General features: G+C 39.7%; 1 protein-coding gene across 5 annotated transcripts in view; it reads right to left on the bottom strand.

The window, feature by feature from the left end:
- Nucleotides 1–13,955, bottom strand: part of SYDE2 (synapse defective Rho GTPase homolog 2) — a 47,934-nt gene extending 33,979 nt beyond the window's left edge. For all 5 annotated transcript variants that reach the window (XR_004681622.1, XM_035018142.1, XM_035018141.1 and 2 more), the window contains exons 1-2: nt 12,757–13,955; nt 3,066–3,737 (exon numbers count right to left, since the gene is read on the bottom strand). Coding sequence is in view for 4 of the 5 variants with exons in the window: in XM_035018142.1 (XP_034874033.1) it covers nt 3,066–3,737; nt 12,757–13,504 (1,420 nt within the window). In the remaining variant the exon portion in view is untranslated. The remainder of the gene's footprint in view (nt 1–3,065; nt 3,738–12,756) is intronic.
- Nucleotides 13,956–26,091: the final 12,136 nt, after the last annotated feature.

Genomic DNA, 26,091 nt, shown 5'->3' with positions numbered 1-26,091 from the left:
TTACATATAATAGTTACCAGTCAGAAAAACCCAGTAATGCTACTTGTTATTAATCCTAATTAAGTAAAATAGAACATGATGAAGATCACTCCAATAGGAGTGGAAACAATCTATTAACACCCAACATAATGAGTCAAATAGATTAGGACCCATCAACCCAATTAAAGACTATGAAATTGGTAAACAATAATGTTATTCTACAGTATGTAACAATACAAGATGAAAATACCAAGTGAAAATATCCAAAAAGGAGAGTGCTATGATTGCAGCTAAATAAAAGATACATATACACATGGGACTTGAGAGACAAGTCATAATTGTGTTAGGATGATTAAAAAATTGTCATTCATATCAAATATACTCCAGCTTTCCTATTTCTTAATCAGAAAATTATTTTAAAATTCAACCATTCTCTTTGCGTATTTCTCAACAGTTCTCTGTTAATATTGCTAAAGAAAACATCACTTTAGGGGCACCTGGGTGGCTCAGTCGGTTAAGCATATGCCTTTGGCTCAGGTCATGATCCCAGGGTCCTGGGATCAAGCCCCGCATCAGGCTCCCTGCTCCGTAGGGAGCCTGCCTCTCCCTCTCCCTCTGCCTGCTTCTCCCTCTGCTTGTGCTCTGTCAAATAAATAAATAAAATATTTTAAAAAAGAAAAGAAAACATCACTTTAGGTGACCTTTCTGATCAAACTAAAACAAAAAATGATGACATGTAAATAAACTGTCTAAATATTTCCTTTGGTGGGTGCCTGGGTGGTTCAGCTGGTTAAGCGTCCAACTCTTGATTTTGGCTCAGGTCATGATCTCAGGGTCCTGGGATCAAGCCCCGTGTTGGGCTCCTTGCTCAGTGGGAAGTCTGCTTGTTGCATGTCTTCCTCTCCCTCTGCCCCTTCCCTCTACTGCCACCGCCCCACCCGAGCATGAGCGCTCTCTCTCTCTAAAATAAATAAATATTTATAAATAAATAAATAAATATTTCCTTTGGTCATATTTAATAGTGCTTATAGTTTAATAATATGTTAAAGAGAAGAGTAACAGTGAGAAAGGAGACCTAAATATCAGCCCTACCATACTTTCAAGTTTTGGGGTTGTTGTTTTTTGTTTTTGTAATGTCTGTTAGTCTTTCCAGGTTCACAATTTGCCACAAACATAAAATAATAAAGTTTAAAGACAATAACTTAAATCAAAGTATGTATCATTTTACAGACACTGGCTTTCTAACTTTGCAGTTATTCTTATACCCTCTCGCCTTTTCTGCACCATACCAACCCGCCACTCTGCCATACTCCTTTAAGCCTTCCCTACCATTCCACCCTAATCACAACCTGCGTTCCTAACTATTATATTATATAGCATTTATTTCTCTCTCCATCCAGATTACAAAAAACCCCACAAATTCATGCTGAAAAGTCAGTCTACAATTAGGAACGCACACACACAAAATTTTTCATTACGTTCAATCCCAACATGGCGGGGGGGTTACTTAATATTTCCAGCATAACTTCTCAGTGTTTCTTTCAAAAAACTAGTATCATATAGTACACACTGTTTTTTAACTCACTTTTTCTCTTATCAATATAACATTCACTCCACCTCCTCATATCCCTGAGGAACGGATTCAAATGCAAGTAGTTTATTTGTAAAGTATAGAAATACTAGCAAGAAGTGAGAAAATTCAGGGGAAAATCCAAAAATTATCAAGCCTGCTACTATGGGCAACTGGTACTTAACCTCAGGAGAAAACTCTGGGAAACAATGTAGAATTATGGCACTCAAGGAGGGAGAGAGCTGAGGTAACCCTACACCAACTCCTGTCAGTCACTGTCTGAGGGGCACTCCCAGACTGCCCTGCAGAGAAATTCCCTAACCCTTCTCAGAGTCCTCAAGCAGAGATGCGGATACTGATGTTTGGAAGTAGGCTGCTTCCCTCTAAATAAGTAATAAAATCCAAGGGATGTACACAAGGTACTGATAGCATCTGCTATACCCCACATCTTTGAATATTCTGTATCATTTGAAATTTTTTTTAGATTTTTTTGTGGGGGAAGGGGCAAAGGGAAAGGGAGAGGGACAAGCAGACTCTCCGCTTGTGCAGAACTGGATGTGGGGCTCGATCCCAGGACCCTGAGATCATGACCTGAGCCAAAGTCAGATGCTTAACCAACTAAGCCACCCAGGTGCCCCTCATTTGAAATTTTATAAATTAAAATGACTTGATATGAACCAGAACTGCTTTCTATCCAACATTTGATATCTGCAACTAAATATGCTTTATGCGGTTTCCTGTGTAGTGTGTCTGGGACTAAATTTGAAAAGAGGCATATCAAAAAATCAAGGCAATCAAAGAAAAATAAAACCATCAGGCTGAACTGTATGAAATGCTGTGTTCTGCAGATCAGAAACTGTAGAATCTCAGCAATTTCATATGGTTCAACCTAATATGCATCAAACTTCCAATTATTTCCTTTCTAGGTTCCATAACTATTGTAGCACCTATTTCCAAGGTCTTTACTTCTCCCTCTCATTTCTTTTTCTCTTCTTCCTTTCCTTTCATGAGGAAATGTAGGCATGAAACCATAAAGTAGTAACTACTGGTACACTGAATATACAACTTTTCAGCTGTACCCAGGCTAGGTGTAAATGAATGAATGAAGTAAAATCAGATTTCCATGAAAAATATATCTTTCTCTTCCACACCTTGTGATTCCATTCTTTCAACTAAGAGAAAAATAATTACTATCTCAAAGGACAGACATCCTAAGAGTTGGTGTAGGACTACCCCAGTATCTTCACCCCTTAAAAAACCAAGTCTGTGATAGGATTAAACCACCATTTATATAAAAAGGTTTGTAATGGTTTTTGAGTTTTATTTTTATGAAAATTCACTCACTCTGTAAGAAAAAGTACATAGCTATAATAGACAACTATATTTAGTTTTAGCTACTGTCAAAGAATTGAACAACGATGGGGATTAACATAAGAATGAAAAAAAAGTGAAGGACAAAAAAAAAAAAAGAATTGAACAACGGAAAAAGAAAAGGCAAACATATGATCATCTTTACCTGCAAAAGGAGATTTCAACATGAGACTCTCCTCTACCATGATACCTTCTTGCGTCTTGTGTCCAAGCCTTTGCTTGAACTGCTGCATGAACTCTGGGGAATGGATGGACTCTACAGGATTCGTTTCATTGGACTGTGTGGTTCTGAGTTCTGGAGAGCACAGCAAGTCTTCAGTGTACTGCTCTGTTTTCATTAGGTCACTACCAGACAATACTCTCAAACTAACTGCAGGAAACTTCAGAACAGGAGGGTCTGCCTCACCAAAACTCAAGGCATTTGATAAACCAAAGTCGTCATCCTCAGGAATGGGGTTGTACCATATTTCTCCTTCATCATCTGCATCATTTTCCTCATTAAAGTCTAAAGAACAGTTTCTTGATAATGAAGAATTTGTAGCATCACACACCATATATGTACAGTATTCCTCAGATGACTTGAAGAAAGGCCGTGATAGCTGATATTTGGGTGAGATGGATAAGTGACTTATGTCTTGGCATTTCTTATTTTCCTCTTCCAAATTAAAAGATCGCAGAGTACTCTGATATAGCCAATTGCGTTTCTTTGACACAGTGATGCTGTTAAGTGGCTTATGACCTCTGAATCCAATATTATCCTTCAGATCTTCAAGTTCTCTTCTCTTCACTGAAGACCCATAGACGTTTTCAAATAAATCTGTTTCAAAGGGAAAAGAAAGTAGAATGTAATGATATAACGCCTAGCATACCAGGAAAGACAGGTCACTTGAAATCACTTATTGAAATATTATTTTTAAAAAGATAGAAAAGTAGTATTACATTTGGAGACTAAAATGAAATAAGAAAAATTTTGGCTTTTTCACCTAAAAATAATTTCTATTAGACTACTAGTATAAGTGACATAAGAACTCTGAGAAAAAGAATAAACAAACTCTGAGATTGCCTTTATAGACATGATAGGGTTAACAAAGACTTAACCCAAGCAAAACATACTTTATAAAAAGCTTACATAGAATGCTTTGTACACAGTATGCCTTTAATTAATATTTTTAATAATTTCCAACTTACTACTACAAGGACCAGAAATCTTTAGAAAACATAAGTAATATTTCTACTTTCTCACACAAAGATTAACTTTGAGTGAATCTTTAAAAATAAGTGTGGCTTACTTATTACTAAATGCTTTCCTGATTACTGAAATTTCAGCATAACATCTATTTCCCAATCACATAGTTATGCAGTTGCACCTTATGCAGGGTTTAAGTTCTAAGTATCTAGGACAAAAATAAAAATAAAAATCCCTTTAGAAGGCTCTAGATTAGAACCAGCTATCTTGTCTCACGGCAAATATAACCAGCTCTTATTACTGACCAGGCACAAACTTAAGGAGCAAGAACATAAGAATGAACAAAATAGTTTCTACCCTTAAAGAATTCATAGTCCAATGAGGGTCATCAAATAGTTGGGATGTGTTTGTGTTAATATAATGAGATAAGACTCTGAAAATGTATACATAACATTAATCCCATATAAAGAGGAACACATCCAAAGAATTGCATAAGGCAGGCTTCAATAACAGTCAATAAGCTAAATATATACCATAATACTAATTCACTAGACATAGAAAAATAGACAAAACCACATTTGTAAAAACTTAAGATCATGTCCAGCTTTACAAATTATGGAATTATAGTCTGTGCTACTTTAAGTATGTATATGGTTGATTCATCTTAGTATTACAACAAATAAAATATAATACCCTAATAACAGAGTGATAAAAACATATTAAATTATGAGGAATTTAATAACAACCAAAAAACTAGGTTCATGCATAATCAAGGCTTTCAGTAACCTCCCTCTACTGAACAAAAATCCCTTAAAAAATGTAAACTTGTCTTTTTTAAATTCTAAATTTTACCCAATTAATTTAAAAATTAAAAAAAATTTTTTTAATTAAATTAAAACAACATCCCTCAAACAGCAACTGGGCTTCAAGTTCCACTAGTTCCAGAGGCAGGAATAGACTAGGACCAAAAGGGAAGGAAGCTCCCATGAATGCCTACTATGCATTTATTTATTGAGTGCCTACTGTATATCAGCAATGAGAGATAAAACAGTAAGAAAGCCTTTAACGTCGTTTAAGCCTCCACAAAAATGCTAGGAAAGGTATGATTATTTCCATAAGCCAGAAAAAAATGAAGAATACGGTCAATGTGCTAGCTATAGTATTCAAATTTAAGCCAGTCTAACCCTAACATCCATGCTCTCCTATACCTGCTCTCCTATACCATGCTACCCACCAAAAAGTAGGGAAGTAGGCAGCCCTTTCTGAACATGGTGATGATATCAACCCAGTTAACCTTACAGGGTGGCTGCTGGTAAGAATTAAGTGAGATAATGTTGGAAATATTTTGAAAACTGTGTAGTACTACTCAGAAAAATAAAGTAACTTGCCCAAGACCACCTAGTTCATAAATGGGAGAGGCAGCACTCAAAATCAACTCTTCTGACTCCAAAGTTTGTTAGCAGTAGACCTGGGCTACAACTAAGAGATTACACACCTCTACCCTCCAAGATTTAACATGCAAATATGTAACACATATTCAGTAAGTATCTTGAATTGATTTAGTTTAACTAATGAAAAACGTCAAGATTCAAGAGTCCTCTTGGTTCTGTCTCCTTCAAAATTAAAGAAATTAAAAAGTGAAAATCAACACATACTCATGAATCACTGGGGCCTCTGGGTTTTTAGTGGCCACGTCTTTGTCCAAGTGTACTAAAAACTAAATCTATTTCACATTTAAGCCCAAATCCCATATTATTTAATAGCACTTCAGACATTCACGAGATATTATTTGTAGTCTTTACACAATTGTAAATTTGAAGCCAAAAGTACTAAATTATACAACTCAGAATGGCTAGGAGTCACATCTTATTGTATCTTTTTCTCAGATGTCTCTCAAAATATCCAACATTTTATATAGTTAGATAAATTATTTTGAGTCCTATAGAGTTTTTTGACATGCATTTTAAATGAAATAGACATGCTTCTACTTGTACTGCATTCCAAGGAATTGCAATGACAAAAACAAAGCTACTGGCATCCCATACTTATGCAAATTGACACATCTATTGACATGAGTATTTAATGTATATATTTTTTTTAAGATTTTATTTATTTGACAGAGAGAGACACAGCGAGAGAGGGAACACAAGCGGGGGTAGTGGGAGAGGGAGAAGCAGGCTTCCCGCGGAGCAGAGAGCCCAACCCGGGGCTCGATCCCAGGACCCTGGGACCACGACCCGAGCCGAAGGCAGACACTTAAAGACTGAGCCACCCGGGCACCCCTAATGTATAATATTAAAAGGAATAATTACACAAGATACTATGCAACTACTTTTCATGAAACTATAAACTACAAAAACTTGAAACCAGTCTGACTGTTATTGCTGAATAATTCAAAATAGTACATGATGCTGAAGGCAAAATTTAGAGATAAATAGGTACATTACTGGTGATTTCTGATAAAGGCCAAATGTATTCATGTATTAAAACTGAAATATAAGAAACGCCTACAGGGCACTAAATTTTATTTGAGCAATTATTTATAAAGAATCTAAAACATTTCATTTTTATTTTCATTAACTAAAGGGATGAATATGAATGTTAATTACACAGAAATGGAAAACTATTTGCAATCTTCTATTTACTCCCTTTTATGCTAAAATCAATGTTAAACCCTACTGGCATAAGTTTGAACTACCTTTAGCTTCTGTTAGCTTTACCTACAGCTATATTCATATATAAACACACACACACACACACACTGAAAGAAGAAACAAGTAAAAAAGATCTCAAAATAGTATGCAAAGTGGCAAGGCAAAAAAGTCTTTATTCCCTTATAATTATACACATTGTGATATAATTAATTAAATGACTAATTAAAGTCATTTTACTTTGAAAATCTGTAAGAGAATGTAGAAGTGGCAATTAAGTTTTTCACTCAGAAAAATATTCTACATAGTAGTGAACTACTCAAGCCAATTTTGTGTTCTCAATGGTTTCATAATAAATTAAAATGACTTACTAAACATTTAGTGTCCCAGCTCAAAATCATCAGCAAACTTTCTGAGAAATTACGTATTTCAACCCTCAATGAAAATGTACCTATATAAGACATCTTTTCATCATTTAAAAAAGTCCTACTGCAGGGGTGCCTGGGTGGCTCAGTCAGTTAAGCATCTGTCTTCGGCTCAGGTCATGATCCCAGGGTCCTGGGATTGAGCCCCACATCGGGCTCCCTGCTCAGGGGGGAGCCTGCTTCTCCCTCTCCCTCTGCTGCTCCCCCTGCTTGTGCTCTCTGTCAAATAAATAAAAACAATCTTTAAAAAAATAAATAAAATAAAAAAGTCCTACTGCAGAAACAAACTCTGTTGCTTTTGCTTACTTCTCTTTTAAAAATCCTAAATAAAAGTATTCTTACAAATACTGTATTAGAGTTTAAATAAATACAAACAGCCCTGCTTAGAGTCAAACCTGGCAGCCCAGAAGAAATGACTAGAATAAACTGAAACCTTAGGTTTATGCATGAGTGTACTTATAAGTGTCTTTCTCTTTTCCAGATAAATCTAAATGAGGAAATGGGTACAATGGAAAGGAAGAAAGTTATTTTTCTATCTTTTATGTTTCCTCCCTTGTGACTAGCAACAAAACCCTTAAGAAAAAAGCTGTGTGCTAGCTTTTGGGACAGTAGAAAAGAAAACCCTGAGACTATTTTCAGTTCCACAAAAGTAAGGGGGAGGAGCAAGACAAAGATGCACAAAAGAAAAGATGAGCAGAATAAGTAAGTGCCGCTAAAGGGGTGTGTTCCAGCTCAACTCCCAGTGTTCTTCAAGGCAGTACTCCTCAACTTCTGATCATTTCACTCTCCATCCAGAATCCTAATGATCTGGGCAAGGTAGTACTCTCACAAAGCCTGCTTGCCTTTCTCTTGATAACAGCTAACTAAGCATCAAGCATGGTACCAAATGGATTATCTTTTTTCATCCTCACAGCAACCTGAGGACTGAGGCTCTGCAGTGTTGAATAACCTGTTCAAGGTCACAAGCCTGGTAAGGTAAGTGGTGGGGTCTAATCAGAAACCCAGAGGCCCTATTCTGTTAACCAGTATACTATATGGCCCCCTCTCTGGCAGATTCCAAAATCTCACATTTATTGGTGCAAGATGAGACCCATATAGAGGGAACTGCTTAAACCTGTCACAGGCAAGTAGTAAATATAAATGTATACATAACAAAATTGAAGCAGAAAGAGCTCAACTGCTTTGTTCTAATAGGGATTAGTTTAAGAATCAGGTATCAGAATAAAGTAGAATGCTTTTTCAAAACTTTAACAAATGTATCAAGATAGGTGATGGGGGTACTGGGAACTCTAGAAGCTAACTACTCAAAGTATGTACCAAACAGTAGCATCTACACTGGGAGTTTGTTAAAACGCAGAATCTCAGGTCCCACCTATAAATCTGCATTTTAACAAGATTTTCAGGGAATTCATATGCACATTTACTTTAAAAAGCACTGCTCCATAACCACACTTTGAGTGGCAATGGTGTAGAAAATAGCCTTGGAGATTCTCAAAAAATAAACTCCACTTAGAAATGTAGGACTTTCAAATCAACACACTATTTTCTGCTGAATTTGTAATTCTCAGAGTTTTCCTGCCACCAGCAACTCTAGTGTTCTACGGCATTGTCCCCCCTCCCCCCCCAAAAAAAGCAACTGGACTTGCCTCTAGGGCCACAATGGCAGAATTTCTCAGAGGAGGATTTAAAACTAGAAGACAGGAGCGTCTGGGTGGCTCAGTCGGTTAAGCATCTGGCTTCAGCTCAGGTCAAGATCCCAGGTTCCTGGGATTGAGCCCCACATTGGGCTCCCTGCTCAGCTGGGAGCCTGCTTCTTCCTCTCCCTCTGCCCCTCCCCCTGCTTGAGCATGCCCACTCTCTCTCTCTAATGAATAAAATCTTTTTTAAAAAAATAGATAAAATAAATAAAAATAAAGCTAGAAGACAATAAAAAAATTATATGCATATTGTTACTAATTGTGAAGAGGGCTAATGCATAAAAGATTTTGTTGAAAAAAATCTATAAAGATCATGTAGCTCATAAAGATAGGAAATCAGAGCTACAAATACTTGAGAAAAGAGAAGAAACAGATGGGACTCCACATTATAAATGTCAACTTCACTTTAAGGTATATTACACAAGATTATACCAGTTAATTATACTATTTTAAAAGAATTGCCTACAATTCTTTTGTATAATATTTTTAGACAAAAATATTAACAAGTTACATGCCCTAAAGTTTTCCTTTCACAGATAGTGTAGCAGCAAAAGTAGAGTCAAAATAGGCTATTTTTAGGGGCGCCTGGGTGGTTCAAATGGTTAAGCCTCTGTCTTCTGCTCAGGTCATTATGTCAGGGTCCTGGGATAGAGTCCCACATCGGGTCCCGTGCTCTCTTTCTGTATCTCTTGTCTCAATGAATAAATAAAATCTTTTTAAAAAGGCTATTTTTAAAGCAATAAAAGGCTGAAACAGCTCAACCTAGTGCTTTTGAATTTCCTTCTGAGTACTATATGCTAATTAAACTTATTTATAAAGACTTTTAATGAAGTATAGTTGGCAAATAGATTAAAATTCCTTTGTAATCTTAAGGCTTGCAGAAACTTGACAATATTTACCATGTGTAATGACTTTAGATTTCTTAAATAATCATCTCAATTAAGAACAAATTGGCCAATCTGTGAACACTACATACCCAATGCACCAAATCACTGGCACTATTAAACTATCTCAAGTTTTAGAGGTTCTTAGTAGGAGCCAGAAGTCAAAATAGAAAATCCATTTGTTATATAGTCTCAAAAATTTCCAAAATACCTAAATATTAGGTAAATTAGGTATCTCTATCCCATTATATATTCTATATTATAAATTCCGTATCATTTTTTAAAACAAAATATCCTCATAAATAATACTGTATAGAAAAGTGTGATATTAACCTTTTAGTCTATTTAACATCTTTATACAATCTAGAATGTACTGCTTCATTTGGACTGCCCAATTAATTTTTAGAAAACATGACTGTAAAGTAGAATCCGGAAAAGATGTTAAAAAAAAAAAAAGTAGAATCCAAGTAACATCAATCTGAACTAAAGTTATTTAAAGGTAAAGGTTTAAAACATATTGATTAAAAAATTGTCTTAAAATCTATGAGAACTCCTTCATCTTTGCAACTTTGAGGTTGTTACCTACCCTTCTAAACCTTGCTGAAATTCCATTCATCTCCTCAATCCAAGCAACATAATAGAATTTGTTGGATCAGACCTCTAAAGAACTTTAGCATCTGCTTAACCTTAAATAAATATAGGTTTTGGAGTCATAGAGATCTAAGTCTAAATCGGTGTAATTGTTTGAATCCATATACCAGTATATACACACCATATACTAGTTTGAGTGACCTTGGGCAAACTACTTAACCCGTTTATTTTGTTGTTGTTGTTAAATGACAAGTGTCATGGGGGGTAAATATGAGAACCACATAAAGTATCCAGAATTGTTTTAATGAGTTAAACTAACTTCATGAAAAATAGTTAAAAAACAAGATTAACTCCCCAAATCTATACTAGATATGTAAACATTACACAAACTATTTTTATCTTTCCTAAAAAATTTGAAAGGAAATAACATCTGATTACAAAACATTAAATAACATCTGAGAAAGGTGTTTAAACCAGAAATTATCCAAGCTTTTGCTTAGATTTCTTGTAAAATATCTAAAATACTACCACACAGTAATTCTAATGTTTCATTTTAATTTCTTTTAAAGTTACTTCCATTTAATTAGTTTCTCAATGAAAAAAAAATCAATGAATTCATTCTTAAGCATTGCTACATTTATTATTACTTTTAAAATCCTTGAATGTTTATTTACTCTATAACTGAGGGCCTTAAAAGCCATCAGATGGTAAATGTTTAACCTTTGCCACGAAAGGGTAAAAAATATTTAACTAAAGTTTTATGCAGATTTTTGCTATGGCTGAAGTTTAACAATCTTACAAAGAGTTAACTGAAGCAAGATCATGGGAAATAAAGCTATAGTGGCAATAAAATATGATTACAAATACTTTACCCCTGCAAATGCATATTTTAATATGAATTTAGCTTAATAAAGCACACCTCTCTTTACAAAAAAATTTACATCCTTTTATTCAAGTGAAATGGAATAAATTTGAGGGAAAAAATTGACAGGTATGGATTAGAGATTTATAGATTCAAAAAAACTTTCCAAGTCTGTATAAGCTTTAAATGAATCATTTGATTTGTCTTCACTGTGTGATTAGAAGTTTTGTGAACTTTGTTTCTCCCCACTGTTTTGCATTTATTGATTAAACAAAGTTAATGTGTATAAACCCAGTCCTAGAGGATTTGTAATTCTTTTTTTTTTTTAAGATTTTTTTATTTATCTGTTTGACAGAGAGAGACACAGCGAGAGAGGGAACACAAGCAGGGGGAGTGGGAGAGAGAGAGAAGCAGGCTTCCCGCTGAGCAAGGAGCCAGATGCGGGGCTCGATCCCAGCACCCTGGGATCATGACTTGAGCCGAAGGCAGAGAAAATGCCAAGTACTCTGAATACTTTTTACATTTCACCATCTAATATTTTTTAAACAATTAATGACATGTAAGTCTTTATGTTCATTAAAAGTCTTTGTATTTAAGATTGTAGCTCAAAGGATCATGTTGTTTTGGACTCAGTTTGAAGGTATTTTACTTCTTTCAGGAAAGAATTACTATTTACAACATAATTAAAAGATTTCTAGAATTGGTACTCTAAACCTTCAGTGAAAATTAAAAATCATGTACATACAAAATTGGGAGGAAAATCCTATTTATAAGGGCAAATATAGTTAAGTTTACAAACGACTTTAAAAGTCTGCACTTTCTTAGAAGTACATGTGACATCTTTTTTTGATTAAAATACTAGTGCCCTTGATTTTCCACAATAAAAAGATTACTCACTTCGTTAGTTTTTTATGGGAGGGAGGAGGGAGGAAAGGTGAAGAGAAGTATGTGAAATCCTAAGTGACTAAAAAGAAATTTTAGTTGACAGTGGTTTTTTTTGTTTGGTTTGTTTTGGGGTTTTGGTTGTGTGTGTCTGTGTTGTGTGCACGCGCGCCTGGGAGAGAGGGGAAAAAAAAACGTGTAATGAGTAAAATGAGTTTATGAAGCCCATAAAGTCTTCTTTGGATCAAATTCAAATTCACAAACCCCACAAAGTCTACGGACTTGCCTAGAGCCACAAAGAATAAAAACCAAGGCAGCACCGCCCAACTCTATACCAAAAGCGTGTGGTGAGCTTAACCTTTACTCACTGTTGTGCTGAAGAGTAGGCACACTGGTTCTTGGAGAAGAAAAAACAAAAACCCCAAGTTCCTCATGCCACTGTCGGAAAGGAAAGGAAAGAAGAGAAAGAAAAGAAAAAGGCAAAGCAAGTGAATGCGTTATACTAAGTGACCGGGTGCTTTCGGCTGCCCCTCACGTGACCCTGGCACCGGCACGTACCTGTCTGCAGAAACAGACCTTATTCTTGGCTCTTAAGCGAAGCCCAGTTGGTAAACATTAAGACGCAAAGTGTTAGCATTTTGACTGCAAAGGAACCTACCTGTTAGAGTAATTCTTTGATCTGGAGGCACGGAGAGGAGTTGGCTCTCGCGCACTTTCAAAGGGCCCAGATTTGGAGAGGTTGCCTGCGCTCCCGTGACTTTGGGGGGTGTCCCCCGGGAGCGACCCTTCATTCCCAAGGACAGCAGACGTCCTTTGTACATCCACTTTTGCAGCTTCTTGACTGTCACCGCGGGAGGCTTGAGGAAGGGGAGCCCCTCCTGGCCGTCTCCTTTGCCGCTGCGTACCACAGCGGACCCCGCAGGATCCCTGAAAGGGCTTCCCGAGGAGCGGCCGGGGTCCTTGGAGCCCCGAGTCAGGAGGCCGGAGGGCGCGGCGGCCGGAGCGCTGCCTCCGCTCCAGCCGTCCATCCCGCCTCCACGTGGCGGGGGCTCGCCCAGGTCTCCGCGCGCGCCGCACCTGATCCAGCTGTCGCTCGGCCACCGCTGGAAGGGAGGAGGCTTGGCACCCACCCGGAGGCTCTCGAGGCTTCTGCTGCAGGACAGCCGCATCCGAGGAGTCCGCAGGCGACCTCCCCCCGGCTCCCTTGGAGGCGACCGGGGCGGGGACACCTGCTGCCGAGGGCGGCCACCGCCTCCCCGCTGCCAGTCTTGGGGGCAGGCTCGGCGGTCCGCAGCGCCGCAGGGGGAAGGCGGCTGGCCCAGAGCCCGGGCTCCCACAAGGCAGCCGCGATCCGCCCAACCCCTGTCGCCCCGCCGCGCGCCCGAGTCAGGGGGCAGGTCGTGCATGGCCTGGATCAGCAGATAATAGGCCTCTCGCAACTGGGTCTGCAGCCTGCCTGTCTCCAGGCGGCCGCCCTCCGCCCCCGGGGAGGAGCCCGCCGCCGGGGGAGGCGGGGGCCACCGCTCCGCCTCCGCCCCCTCAGGCTTGGGCGCCGACTGGGAGCCGCCGGGCAGGTTCTCGTAGTAGTCGTCGTCGTCGTCCTCCCGGTCGTCCTCCTCGTCTCCGCTGCCTTCGGAGCCCGGCGGGGCGTGCAGACAGGGGCGAGTGAGCCCGCGACCCGAGGAGAGGGCCTCCTTCCCGCCGCGCTGACGAGGCCCGAGCGCTCCCCACTGCTCCGGGCGCCCTCCCGGGACCCGCGCCTCGGGACCCCACGCCTGCGGCGACGGAGGGGGCTGCTCCCCGCTCGGCCGGGCTCCGCGGGCGTGCTCGCATGGGCAGGCGTCCGGGGCACGGCCAGCGTCTCCCTCGGCAACCGCGGAGGCCGTCACGGTAGCTGCAGCCGCCGCCCGGAGCCCGAGCCCCCCGGCGGCGCGGGGACCCCGCCTCCCCCGGAGCCTGGACAGCGTCCTCCTCAGAGGGTCCGCCATCCCCTCCGCCTCAACAGCCAGGCTCGCCCCTGCTGCGGGAAGAGGACGGCGCCCAGTTCGGGAGAAATCTGCGCTCGCGGAGGCGGCGGCGACGGCGGCGGCGGCGGCTCCCCATGACCGGCGCTGGCCCTCGCGGGCTCCTCACATACTTGGCATAACTCTGCCGCGGGAAGGGGTGGGGGAGGGCGGCGGCGCCGCAGAGCGCATGCCCCGGAGCCTCGGGCCGCGACGGGGCGCGCAGGGTGCCGGCGGCTGAGCTGCGTTTCCCGGGTGGGCGCGCAGCGCGGCGGAGGGTCGGGGAGGGAGGAGGGCGAGTGAGCTGAAGTGGGCACCGGGACGCGAGAGGGAGCGCCCAGAGCGTGGTGAGGACTGGGGGCCGGGGGAATAGGCGGACAGTGAGAGTTGAGGCAGAGAAAAGAATGAGCGGGAAGGTGTCTCGGCTGGAAGGCTGCGAAGTTTTGGAGAAAGGGAAAGTGCCCTCCTGGCTGCCACCCGTCACCTTCACCCCCTCCCCGTTGCCACCATTGCACGAGGCGTGTCTAACAAGTCCTAGCTTGAGAGAAAACAAAGATCCTTTTGACGGACACAGTGTGCGTACAGGTGTATCTCACTTAGTGCAATGTGTTCTAGCAACGTTCCTAATCATTTTAATGACACGGGGAGCTAGCTATTTAAAGGAAATTTGCAACGATTCCTTTTCAGTTAGGAGGAATCCTTTTGCCCAAAAAATCACCACCTTGTCCCCCTAAGTCTATTTTTCTTTTTTAAATGAATGCATGCTACCACAAAATTCTGATTATCAACCTTGTAAAATGGAGCCGCAGAAATAGTGCCCCCCATCACCCCGCTTACACGTCATTTTAATGAAAACTTGGTTGAGAAACAATTGGGTTAAAATTGGGAAACGGTGTTCTTTGGAAATATCAGCTCTCTCAAAAACATGAAATCCCGTATTCTGTGTTAACAGTTGCCACAGGTGAATGGACCTATCCCTGATTGGTAAGAATCATCGTCACTGTCACCTCTGATTTCAGTTACATTTTTTTAAAGATTTTATTTATTTATTAATTAGAAGAGCACGAGGTGGTGTGGGGCAGAGGGAGAGGGAGAAGCCGATTTCCCACTGAGCCCGCAGTCCCATGCCCCGCAGGACTCCATCCCAGGACCCTGAGATCCTGACCTGAGCCCAAGTCAGACACTTCACTGACTGAGCCACCTAGATGCCCCCAGTTATATATTTTTTTAATGTTTACATATTAGGAAGGGCCTTTGTCTGCGTAGCTTATGAATGTACTCCTAACTCCCAGCACAGTACTCGCACGTAATAAGAATTCGAGAAATACTTGTTGCATAAATGAATGCTTGCATAACTAAATAAAAGAATTTAGTCCTGGGGCATCTGGCTGGCCCAGTCGGTAGAGCATGCCACTCGACCTCGGGGTGATAGGTTGGAACCCCACACGCCCCACCTTGGACAGAAATTACTTAAAAAAAATTTTTTTTTGGTCCTAACATCCAATTTCCAAATATATTTATGGAAGTTTTTTTTTTTTTTTAAAGATTTTATATATTTATTTGACAGAGAGAGACACAGCGAGAGCAGGAACACAAGCAGGGGGAGTGGGAGAGGGAGAAGCAGGCTTCTAGCTGGAAGTTTCTTTTTTCCCCACCAGTTAAAGACTCCAATCTCTAAATGTGCTTTGATATATACTACTTTCCTTAGTACTTAGTCCCTGCCTCCTGGAATAATTTTACCTGCATCTCTATTTGCAAAAATCTAACCCATCCTTTAAGACTCGACTCAACCACCTCTCAGAAGTCATCTCTGATGTTCCAGATGGACATGATCTCTCATTCTTCCAAACTCCAGGAGTGCTTTATTCATATCCATTCATAGTATATTTATTGGTTTTTGTTTGTCTACAAAGCACGCCTTATCTCTCCTACAAGAAAAATCATAAATTCCTTAAGGGCAGAGACTATTTATCATTGACTTCTGTATTCTCCACAGAGCATAAGTATAGCATCTTATATATGTACATGATAAATAAATATTCTTGAATTAATGACAGTTTTAATTTAGAGGAAACAAACAGCTTTAATTTCCAGTCTATTGCCTAACTCTCCACTAGACCATATTGTATTGGTGTTGTTTTAAAATTCTTTTAGTTATGAGTAAGAAATACTTTGTTAAATAATCTAAATCCTCATCTAGGAAAATACTGTGAAATGTTGAACTATAATTTGCATGCATTACTATTCATAGTCCTACAGTATTTTTATTCCATGGAGCAAAGGCTATTTAATGAATAATCAAGGCATACAATTATGTCCCAGTGAAATATTCCCACAGGAAATGACTGACAGTAAATCTGCCAATAATGGTGTCTATAAACACAATTTGATCTCTATCTCAGAAATTGTTTCCATTCCAACTCTCGGTTACAAAATCTGTTTATTCTTTGTAAGTTAACAGTTGTGAAGTATACCGTAAGTTGCACATATGTGTAAACATGAATAAAAAAATATAACCTTGAAGGTCTAGGTTGAACTTCTTTAATTCAGCTTGTCAACTTGTTGATTTCAGGAGTTATAAATACATTGGCCAATATCAAATACTACACATTGTTCTACACATTACTCAGAACTAAGTCTGAACACAACTGAACTTAATGACACTTTGAAGGGGAAAATGTTCTATCACATAAATTCACAATTTTTAAGAAGTGTTTTAAAGGGTCAAAACAAATTAATAAGGCAATCAAGGCTATATGACACTAAATAATGACCTTAAAAATGCAAATCCCACTGTATGTGTATTATACTTCAATAAAAAGTTTACAAAAATGTAACTCTACAAAGACAGTACCCACAGAATTTACATTACACATATAGTTCAGACAGTGACAAGATATGAACATAAGTTATACTTTGTAAAATCCTTTTTGTTGTTTTACCCCATTCCCTCAGTTATCTCAATTTTCATATATTTCTAATCAACAGACTCCTATGAAAATTAAGGGGTGGGGATACATTTTCCAGTGTTTGTACTTGTTTCTCACTGACTTGGAAATCATTTTGATGCCCTGTGAATTAACAACTATGTCGGCACAGTCACAAAAGATGAAACAACTATGGGATAATAGGACTCCAGTAAGGCAGGGAGCCAAACTAGGGGTGGGGTAGTACTGACTCAGTCTGGGAGAAGGGGTGGGAAGCAAGACAGGTTGAGACAGAAGGCTCAGTTTAACAGTAATACAAAGCAAATGTCTAGGTATGTTATGGTTATTTTCTAAGCAATTTAGAGTGCATTTCTGTCTCACTGCTGTTCAGTCTTCCACTGCTTAGTGGAACCAAAGACAAGTTTAACTCTGGCATTTGCCCAGTTCTCTCTCTCTCTAAACTGCCTTCTAGGGATCCTCTGGTATAGACCTGCCTGGTCTGCCGTGATGCCATTTCATCAATATTGAGTTAAAAGGGTTTTAGCCCAAAACTGACCAGCGTGCCACTGCCCTGATACTCAAAGATGGCACATCCTGATTACAGCATTTTTTACTGTTAATTTTTTTCCATAATTAATAATATCTGGCAATTAGTCATGTTCCTTACCTTATCCCCTACCTTGAACCAAAGGAATAAAAAGGAGGCTTTTGCCAAATACATATGTATTTTCTAATGTTTTAGAAATGTATAATGTTTTAGAAATGTATAATGTTTTAGAATATTCACTATTTCACACCTTCTTGTTGTATATTTAGGATATGTAGAGTAAGTTCCTCAAAGTCACCATAATAAGTGAAGGGAAATTCAAACCTCATCTATCTGATTCCAAAACCACTACAGCCTACAGCCCTGGGACATTTCCCTGTAAAGAAAAATAGAATATCCATTTGCTATAACCGTACTTGGGCGGACCTGAAATTTTGTTTCCATAAATTAGTTAGTTGGTCACCTTTCAGAAGAGCTTAATATTTTATGAGCTTTTGTGAATGCAGCAGATCATTGGAAAGCTGCTTGTTGAAGATTTGAATGCTTTTCTGTGCAGTCCTCTTCAAAGGTGTTAGAACTAAATCCTGTAATATATTCCCCTTTAACTGTAAATATTAAGCCACAATGTGCAACTGCATCCAGTAAAGGTAGTCTAATTTTAAAAGTAGGACAAACTCAATTAAATACTTTAAAGGCAAAATATATGCATCCTTAAAACCACAGGCACTGGCAGATAAGCCTCTTTTAGAAGTAAACTGAGGGTATAGCCTGTCCCTCCTAAGTGATTTGTATCTCTGGGTAACTCAGAGTTGATGGAGAGAAGTAGTGTTGTTGTTTTTTCAAAGCTGTTAATCTAATAAAAAGAATTGGTGCAATACCAACATTTTTCGTTCTGATGAAATACTGGATCTAATAATAGAGCTCGACAAAAATCACAAGTGGCTACTTGCATCACCGAGAGAGAGACAGCCTGACATTACATGGCTTCTGGTCAAGTACACACCACCACCTCTTACCAGAAATGAACCTGAGTTTGATCAGCCTTATGATCTGATTACCAACTTTCAGGAATTGCAAAGAACAGAGGAGCATATTAACACCAGGGGGATGCAATTATATAACCCAGACTATGGGAAAGTACAAGCCAGAGGACTCAGTTTCTTCAACCTATTAACCAATTGCACGATATGGACTTTTTTTTAACAGGAATCCAACTTTCCAAGTGGATCTTGGCAACTATTTAAAGCAACATAATTTTGAGGGTGGCCAAATGGTATACACTGCAAGGATAGCAAGAGAAAATTGAAATCTAGGTCTAAGGACTGCAATTCTAATCCAAATCTGAAGTGGTATAATAGAAATTATTTGAAATCAGATAGAACTAGTTCGCATCCAAATCCTGATCAGTCACATACCCAAAAACCACTGATCGTGGTGAGTGAGCTCTTGCTCACCTTTGCCAATTCCAGATCATTATTCCTCCTTCTTCCTGAAAATCCACATCTCTCTTGAAATACATGGCATTAAACTATACCACCTGCTGCCTCTGCTTTTTATTGTCATCTGCCACCTTCCCCTTCGTTCATTCTAGCATCTGCCTCACTATCTCTCTGCCATTTTTCTTGTCATTATTATTGGTGATTTTGTTATTTACAAGACAGATCCAATAACCTGGCCTATTGTTTTTTTAAACTTTTCTAATAATCCTGTCCTCCACCCACCTCAGCCACCCAGTCTGAGTCCTACATTAGACTTTGTCATAACCAATACTTGCAAACTCTCCAGATACCACTTCCTGTTTTCTAGCTCATTCCTTCCAGGATTCAGGCTCCAACAATATTTTGATCCCACTATCCCTCCAGTCAATCATGCCTCTTCTGTCCTTTCTTCTCCCAGTTTGGACTGCACGCACGGTCCCTGTACAATCACTCCCTTGCATACATCCTCAACTTTCTTGTCCTCTCTCCCACTGTCCTCCTCACTTGGCGAAGCTTCAACCCTGGTTACAACTAACTTTCCCACAAACTTCATGTTGATACTTGGATGACTTATGTGGCTGGAGAAAAACACATTACAACCTTCCAGTGGTCCCTCAGTGCTGCCAAATGACTCCACTAAAAATCCTTAGTCCATTCATTCTCGTCTCTTTCTCAACTTTTTTTTTTTAAAGATTTTATTTATTCATTTGAGAGGGAGAGACAGAGAGAGCACGAGCAGGGGGAGAAGCAGAGGGAGAGGGAGAAGCAGACTCCCCGCCGAGGAGGGAGTCCGACATGGGGCTCGATCCCAGGACCCTGAGATCTCAACCTGAGCCAAAGGCAGATGCTTAACCATCTAAGCCACCCAGGCGCCCCTCTTTCTCAACTTTTTGGCACCACTCTCCCCTCCTCACTGTCAGTTATCACTTTTCTTTTTTGTTACACTGAAGTAACAGAAACATTCAGGAGAGTACTGCCTCATCCCCCCGCCACCAGATCTTCCAGCTAGCATTATTTGCACTCCGATATTGCACCTCAGGGCCCCTTATGACAGATGAGCTGCTGCACCTGTGCCTACCTGAGATCAACTCTCCGCCCTCCTACCTATCTCTTCCCCTTCCTTCTCTCATTGCCCTCCAGTCACACTGTCTTCCTCGTTCCTCCAATACACCAAACCCACTCCTGTCTCTGAGCCTTTGCATTTGCTGTTCCCTGTGTGCGACTTCCTCCCTCCATTCAAGTCTCACCTCAAATGTTACCGGCTCAGAGAGTCCTTCCCTAACCACTTTACCTAAAATAATACCCCTGACGTTTCCTATCCATTCATTTTGCTTTATTTTTCTTCATTGTACTTATTTCTATTTAATATTACATTAGATGTCTATTGATTTAAGTGACACCACCATCACCACCCCTAAATGCCATAACCCCACTTTGTAGAATATTTCTGGCATGTGTAGATGTTCCATATATATTCGTTGAGTGAATATGTGATTTTCATGTCCAAGAGCAAGTTAACGTATGTTTCCATTTCCTTCATGGTAAAACTGATTGCTATTGTTCTATGAGTTATCTTTAAGAGAATTAAAAGAGATAACATAAATGAACCTTGAATACATTATGCTAAGTGAAAGAAGTCAGCCACAGGGGCGCCTGGGTGGCTCAGTCCGTTAAACGTCTGCCTTCGGCTCAGGTCATGATCTCAGGATCCTGGGATCGAGTCCCATGTTGGGCTCCCTGCTCAGTGGGGAGTCTGCTTCTCCCTCTCCCTCTAACCCTCTCCCCTGCTCCTGCTCTCTCACACTCTCTCTCTCAAATAAATAAATAAAATCTTTTTTTTTTAATTTTATTCATCCATTTGACAGAAAGAGAGAGCACAAGCAGGGGGAACGGCAGGCAGAGGGAGAGGGAGAGGAAGAAACAGGTTCCCCACTGAGCAAGGAGCCTGATGCCGGGCTTGATCCCAGGCCCCTGGGATCATGACCTGAGCTGAAGGCAGACATATAACCAACTGAGCCACCCAGGTGCCCCTAAATAAAATCTTTAAAAAAAAAAAAAAAGAAGAAGAAGAAGAAGGCAGCCACAAAAGACCACATATTGTACAATTCCATTTCTATGAACTGTCCAGAATAAGCAAATCAATAGAGACAGAAAGTAGATTAGTGGTTGCCTGGGGCTGGGAGAAAGGGGAATGATGAATGATTGCTAAAGGGTATGAGTTTATTGTTAGGCTGATGAGAATGTTCTTGAATTAGATCGCAGTGATGTTTGCACAACCTTGTAAGTATACTAGAAACCACGGACGTGTACACTTAAAATGGTGCATTTTATGGTAAGCAAATTATGTCTCCATTTTTTAAACAAAGGAGCATTCTTTCCCTGCCCTTTTAACTATACTCCCAGCTAATATTCATGGAAAATGTCAGTTCAAAAGAAAATGTTTTAAGGGAAACATTAAAAGAAGATTGTAGATGCAAATAAGAATAGCTTGAAATGTGTTTCATTGGGTATTCGCTGTCAGAAATGTTTTCACGTACCATATCCCAGTTTTTCAATAGAGATTTTAATTCTACATATTTAACAAATAAATACAAATAAAAACTTTCTTACTTAAAGTTTACTTTTCTCTATCAACTACCAAATGGGTTCAAATCTAGACTTAACAAAATTAAATAAACAACCTCAACCAGTCAGAAAACAAAAACATTTTCAGCATTTAGAAATAACTTCCTTTCATCTCCTACTGGAAACTCATAGTTCTTTCATGTAAACAAAACGAAAGAGCATTACTTATAGGTAAGAAGCCACTAAGAAAAACCATAATTACACCACAAGAGATAACTAAGTAAACACATATTTAGCCTTTTGTATTCTTTTACTAGAGGATTTTCTCTAAGGCACAAGGTAAGGAGCTACATATTACCTAACATTTTGGACTAGCAGGGAACCAATTTGGGGGGAAAACAAATAAAAAATGGCCTACTAATGTCTCTCCTGATTAAAAATCATCTTTTGATTATTCAGTTATATGTAAAGAGGAAACTTCAGATAAGTGCTTATTTATTAACTATTTCAGGTAATCCAGAAAGTATGCTAGACTCTTTTTATTATATAAAACCAGTTATTTTCCTCCCAAGCCCATTTTCATAAAACACATGTCACTATTAATACCTACATGGTTTTACTTTAGAAAAATACCAATTTTATTTCAGTTTCTAATTTAAATTGTGGCAATGTACGAATTATGACACATATAAGAAAGGGGAGCAGAGTATATACAAGGACAGAAAATGTCCATTCAGTGTAGAAATGATGGATCCCAAGAAATACATTTCAGGTGGTGTCATGGACTGAATAGTTGTGTCTTCCCAAATTGTATATGTTGGCCCCTCAATGTGATGGTATCTGGAGGTAGGGCCTTTGGGAGGTAATTAGGTTGCGAGGGACAGGCCCTCGTTTGATGCAGTTTGCATCCTTCTAAGAAGAGACACAGACAGCTTGATTCCTGTCTGGCAGACAGACCAAAGAGAGTCCACGTGAGCTGTCTTAGTCCATTAGGGCTGCTGTCACAGAAATACCATAGACTGAGCAGCTTATAAACAACGAACATTTATTTCTCACAGTTCTAGAGGCTGGGGAGTCTAAGATCAAGGCGCCAACAGATTTGGCGTCTGGTGAGAGCCCACTTCCTGGTTCATATGGGGCTGGCTTTTCTCCATATCCTCACATGGTGGAAGGGGTAAGGAAGCTCTCTGGAGTCTCTTATGTAAGAACACTAATTCCATTCCACCTTCAGGATCTAATCACCTTCCAAAGGCCCCACCTCCAAATACCATCCAAATACCTTGGGCATTAAGATTTAACGTATGAATAGTGGGCACGCAAACATTCAGTCTATAGGATGAGCACACAGTGAGAAGGCAGTCCTCCACAAGCCAAGGAGAGAACCCTTCCAGAAACTGACCATTCTGGCACCCTGACCTCGGACTTGTAGCCTCAAGAATTGTAGGAAAATTAATTTCTGTTGGTTAAATCACCTAGCCTATTGTGTTTTGTCACAGCAGTGTGAGCAGACTAAAACAAGTAGGTTCTTTTAGAATAAAAGAGTTTTTGGGGTGCCTGGGTGGCTCAGTTGGTTAAGTGTCTGCCTTCAGCTCAGGTTGTGATCCCAGGGTCCTGGAATCAAGTCCCATTTCAGGCTCCCTGCTTAGTGGGGAGTCTGCTTCTCCCTCTCCCTCTGTCCCTACTCGTGCTCTGTCTCTCTGTCAAATAAATAAATATTAAAAAAAAAAAAAAGAATTTTTAAAGTAACATGCTTTCGGGGTGCCTGAGTGGCTCAGTCAGTTGAGTGGCCAAATCTTGGTTTCTGCTCAGGTCATGATCTCAGGGTCCTGGCATGGAGCCCTGCATTGGGCTCTGTGCTCAGAGGGGAGTCTGCTTGTGGATTCTCTCTCTCCCTCTCCCTCTGCCCCTCACCTAATTCACTCTCTCTCTCTCTCAAATAAATAAATAATCTTTGAAAAATATAAATAATAAAAAATAAAAATAAAGTAGCATGTTTTCAAAGGGTTAAAGATATATAAATTAAGGCAATAAAAGATTTGGCTTTATGTATATTTGTGATAATACTGATAAATCACACCATGAAGTTAGGACAATTTCTTTGCTCTAAAAAGTTCTGCCTTCGGTTATTATTCCTGACACAGTAACCACCAAAGAAATTCTTTTAGCATTATATTTTCCTTGAAGTCTGGGATCTTGTGTTGTTCTTTGAACCCACAGGGCCCAACACTGCATATCTTTACCTATCTTTTGAAGTCTGGACACCAGTCTCAAGTCACGTTCCTGTTCACAAAACATACCTTCTTACCATTTTTACTAAACAACTTATCCAAGGGTGAATAAAGTTCTTTCTCCCACTAATAATGCATTCAAGATAAAGAATAAGACTGTTCTTATCTTATGTTCTGCAAATAAGAACAGCTTGAAAGCCATTTCACTGAGCAATCACTATCAGAAATGCTTTCTGTATTATATCCTAGTTTTTCAATAGAGCCCTCAATTCTACATATTCAACAAATGCATATAAGCAGCTTCTTAATTAAGATAAGAGCCTACAGAGTCATTATCAATAATGTGATGGTCAATGGAAGGGCCAGTACCCTATAAAAACTTAGTAATTGCTCTGAAAAAACTAAAGAAGAGTTTCATATATAGGGCCCCTGGGTGGCTCAGTCGGTTAAGCATCTGCCTTTGGCTCAAGTCATGATCTCAGGGTCCTGGGATATCGAGGCCCGATCCCTCTCCCTCTGCAACTCCCCCTGCTAATGCTCTCTCTCAAATAAATAAATAAAATAAAAAAGAGTTTCATGTAAAAACAACTTGACATCACACATCTACAGCAGGGTCCAAACTCAGAGCCCACTGGGATCAGGCAGGTGCCTACAATGAGTGGACTAGTCCAGGTATAGCAACCAAAGAACCATGCCTGCCTATTAAAAGGGAACAACTGCTTTCTCAGCTCAGAGAATGAAGAATGACAAAGAACCACTGCCTCATCCATGTCTCCTGTTCTTTCTTTTAACCCTTTGGCTACAGAAGTGAGTTGCACATTTTAAAAAATACTATGGAGGCTAGCTCTGGGTGGGCCACCCAAATACATGTACCAGTTGCCAGCTTTTGACCTCTCACCTTCAGGGAGTACTACACAAACATTCCAAAAGAAAGGGAAGCTTCATACCATAATTTTAAATAATCTGTTGTCAGCCCCATGACCCAATGGGCCAATGTCTATGGTGATGATGAAACTCCCTTTTCTTGCCTTATGTTTCATCATTATAATCTCAGTATCAGTATGAGTATCATGAGTTTTATGAATAGTGAGGTGCTTTTACTTTACCTCCTAGTCAGATGCTCACCAAAAGTCTTTGGGAAGAGGTAGAACAGAGATGGTTATAACCACATTCAGATGAGTAGCTGAAACCCAGAGGGGGAAGCCATTGAATCATGGTTACTCAGGCCTGAAGAGGATCTAAGCTCAGTGTTCCAAATTTCTAATACAATCCTTTCACCTTTATTTTATTTTAAGATTTTATTTATTTATTTGTTTGTTTGAGATGGGGGAGAGAGAAAGAGCATGCACAAGCTGGGGGAAGAGCAGAGGGAGAAGGACAAGCAGACTCCATGCTGAGTGTGGAGGCTGACCTGGGGCTCTATCCCATGCCCCTGAGATCGTGACCTGAGCCGAAACCAAGAGTTGGAGGCTTAACCGACTGAGCCACCCAGGCACCCCAATCCCTTCACTTTTAAAAGCATTTTTTTTAATCTGATGAAAGTGATTCTTTCTTTAAAATCATAAATAACTTAGAAAATATAGAAAAGCAAAGATAGCTGAGAAAAGAAACTCATGTAACCACTTCCCCACCCCCAAACACACATATCCACATTTCCACATGAAGGATAGCTACTGCTGGGAAACCATGTTTTTCAATATTTCAACAACCTCATTAGAAGTATTAAAATAATATTCTGGTCATACAGAACAATTATCTTAGAGCATGGTGTTTTATTATAAACACTGAGATGATACTTGCTAGTGTATTTGATCTAACATGTCTGCGGAGGGAAAAAATAAAAACTTATTTTACAACAAGAATTTTAAATGACCCAATAAGAAATATCATTTCTACCAGGATCTTTGTGAAATTACATTGGGGGAAAAATGTCTTCTTTAAATGCAGGAGAAGTTCACTTTCTGAAAACTTTTTTTTTTTTAACTATGTGCACCAGTCAGCAACCTCATAATTACATACCCAAAGATTGTTAAAATAAAGAGGGAACAAAGCTCCTAAGCAAAGTTCAATGCATATGTCAAGACTGCCTGAAGGTATAATAAGTTTTATGTCTCTGTTTACCCCAGGAGTAAATTAAATAAATGCATATTTAACATATGAATCACAATTATAGCTGGTCTACATACTACAGACAGAAACAAAAGAATTCTTTCTCAGATAAAATTAATGAAAACTGAACATATTC

Source organism: Mirounga leonina, unplaced genomic scaffold (assembly GCF_011800145.1).
Source record: "Mirounga leonina isolate KUSES-001 unplaced genomic scaffold, KU_Mleo_1.0 Mir_173, whole genome shotgun sequence".
Classification (NCBI taxonomy): Eukaryota; Metazoa; Chordata; class Mammalia; order Carnivora; family Phocidae; genus Mirounga; species Mirounga leonina.
Note: the sequence above shows the minus strand (reverse complement) of the source record. Positions and strands in the feature narration are given on the sequence as shown.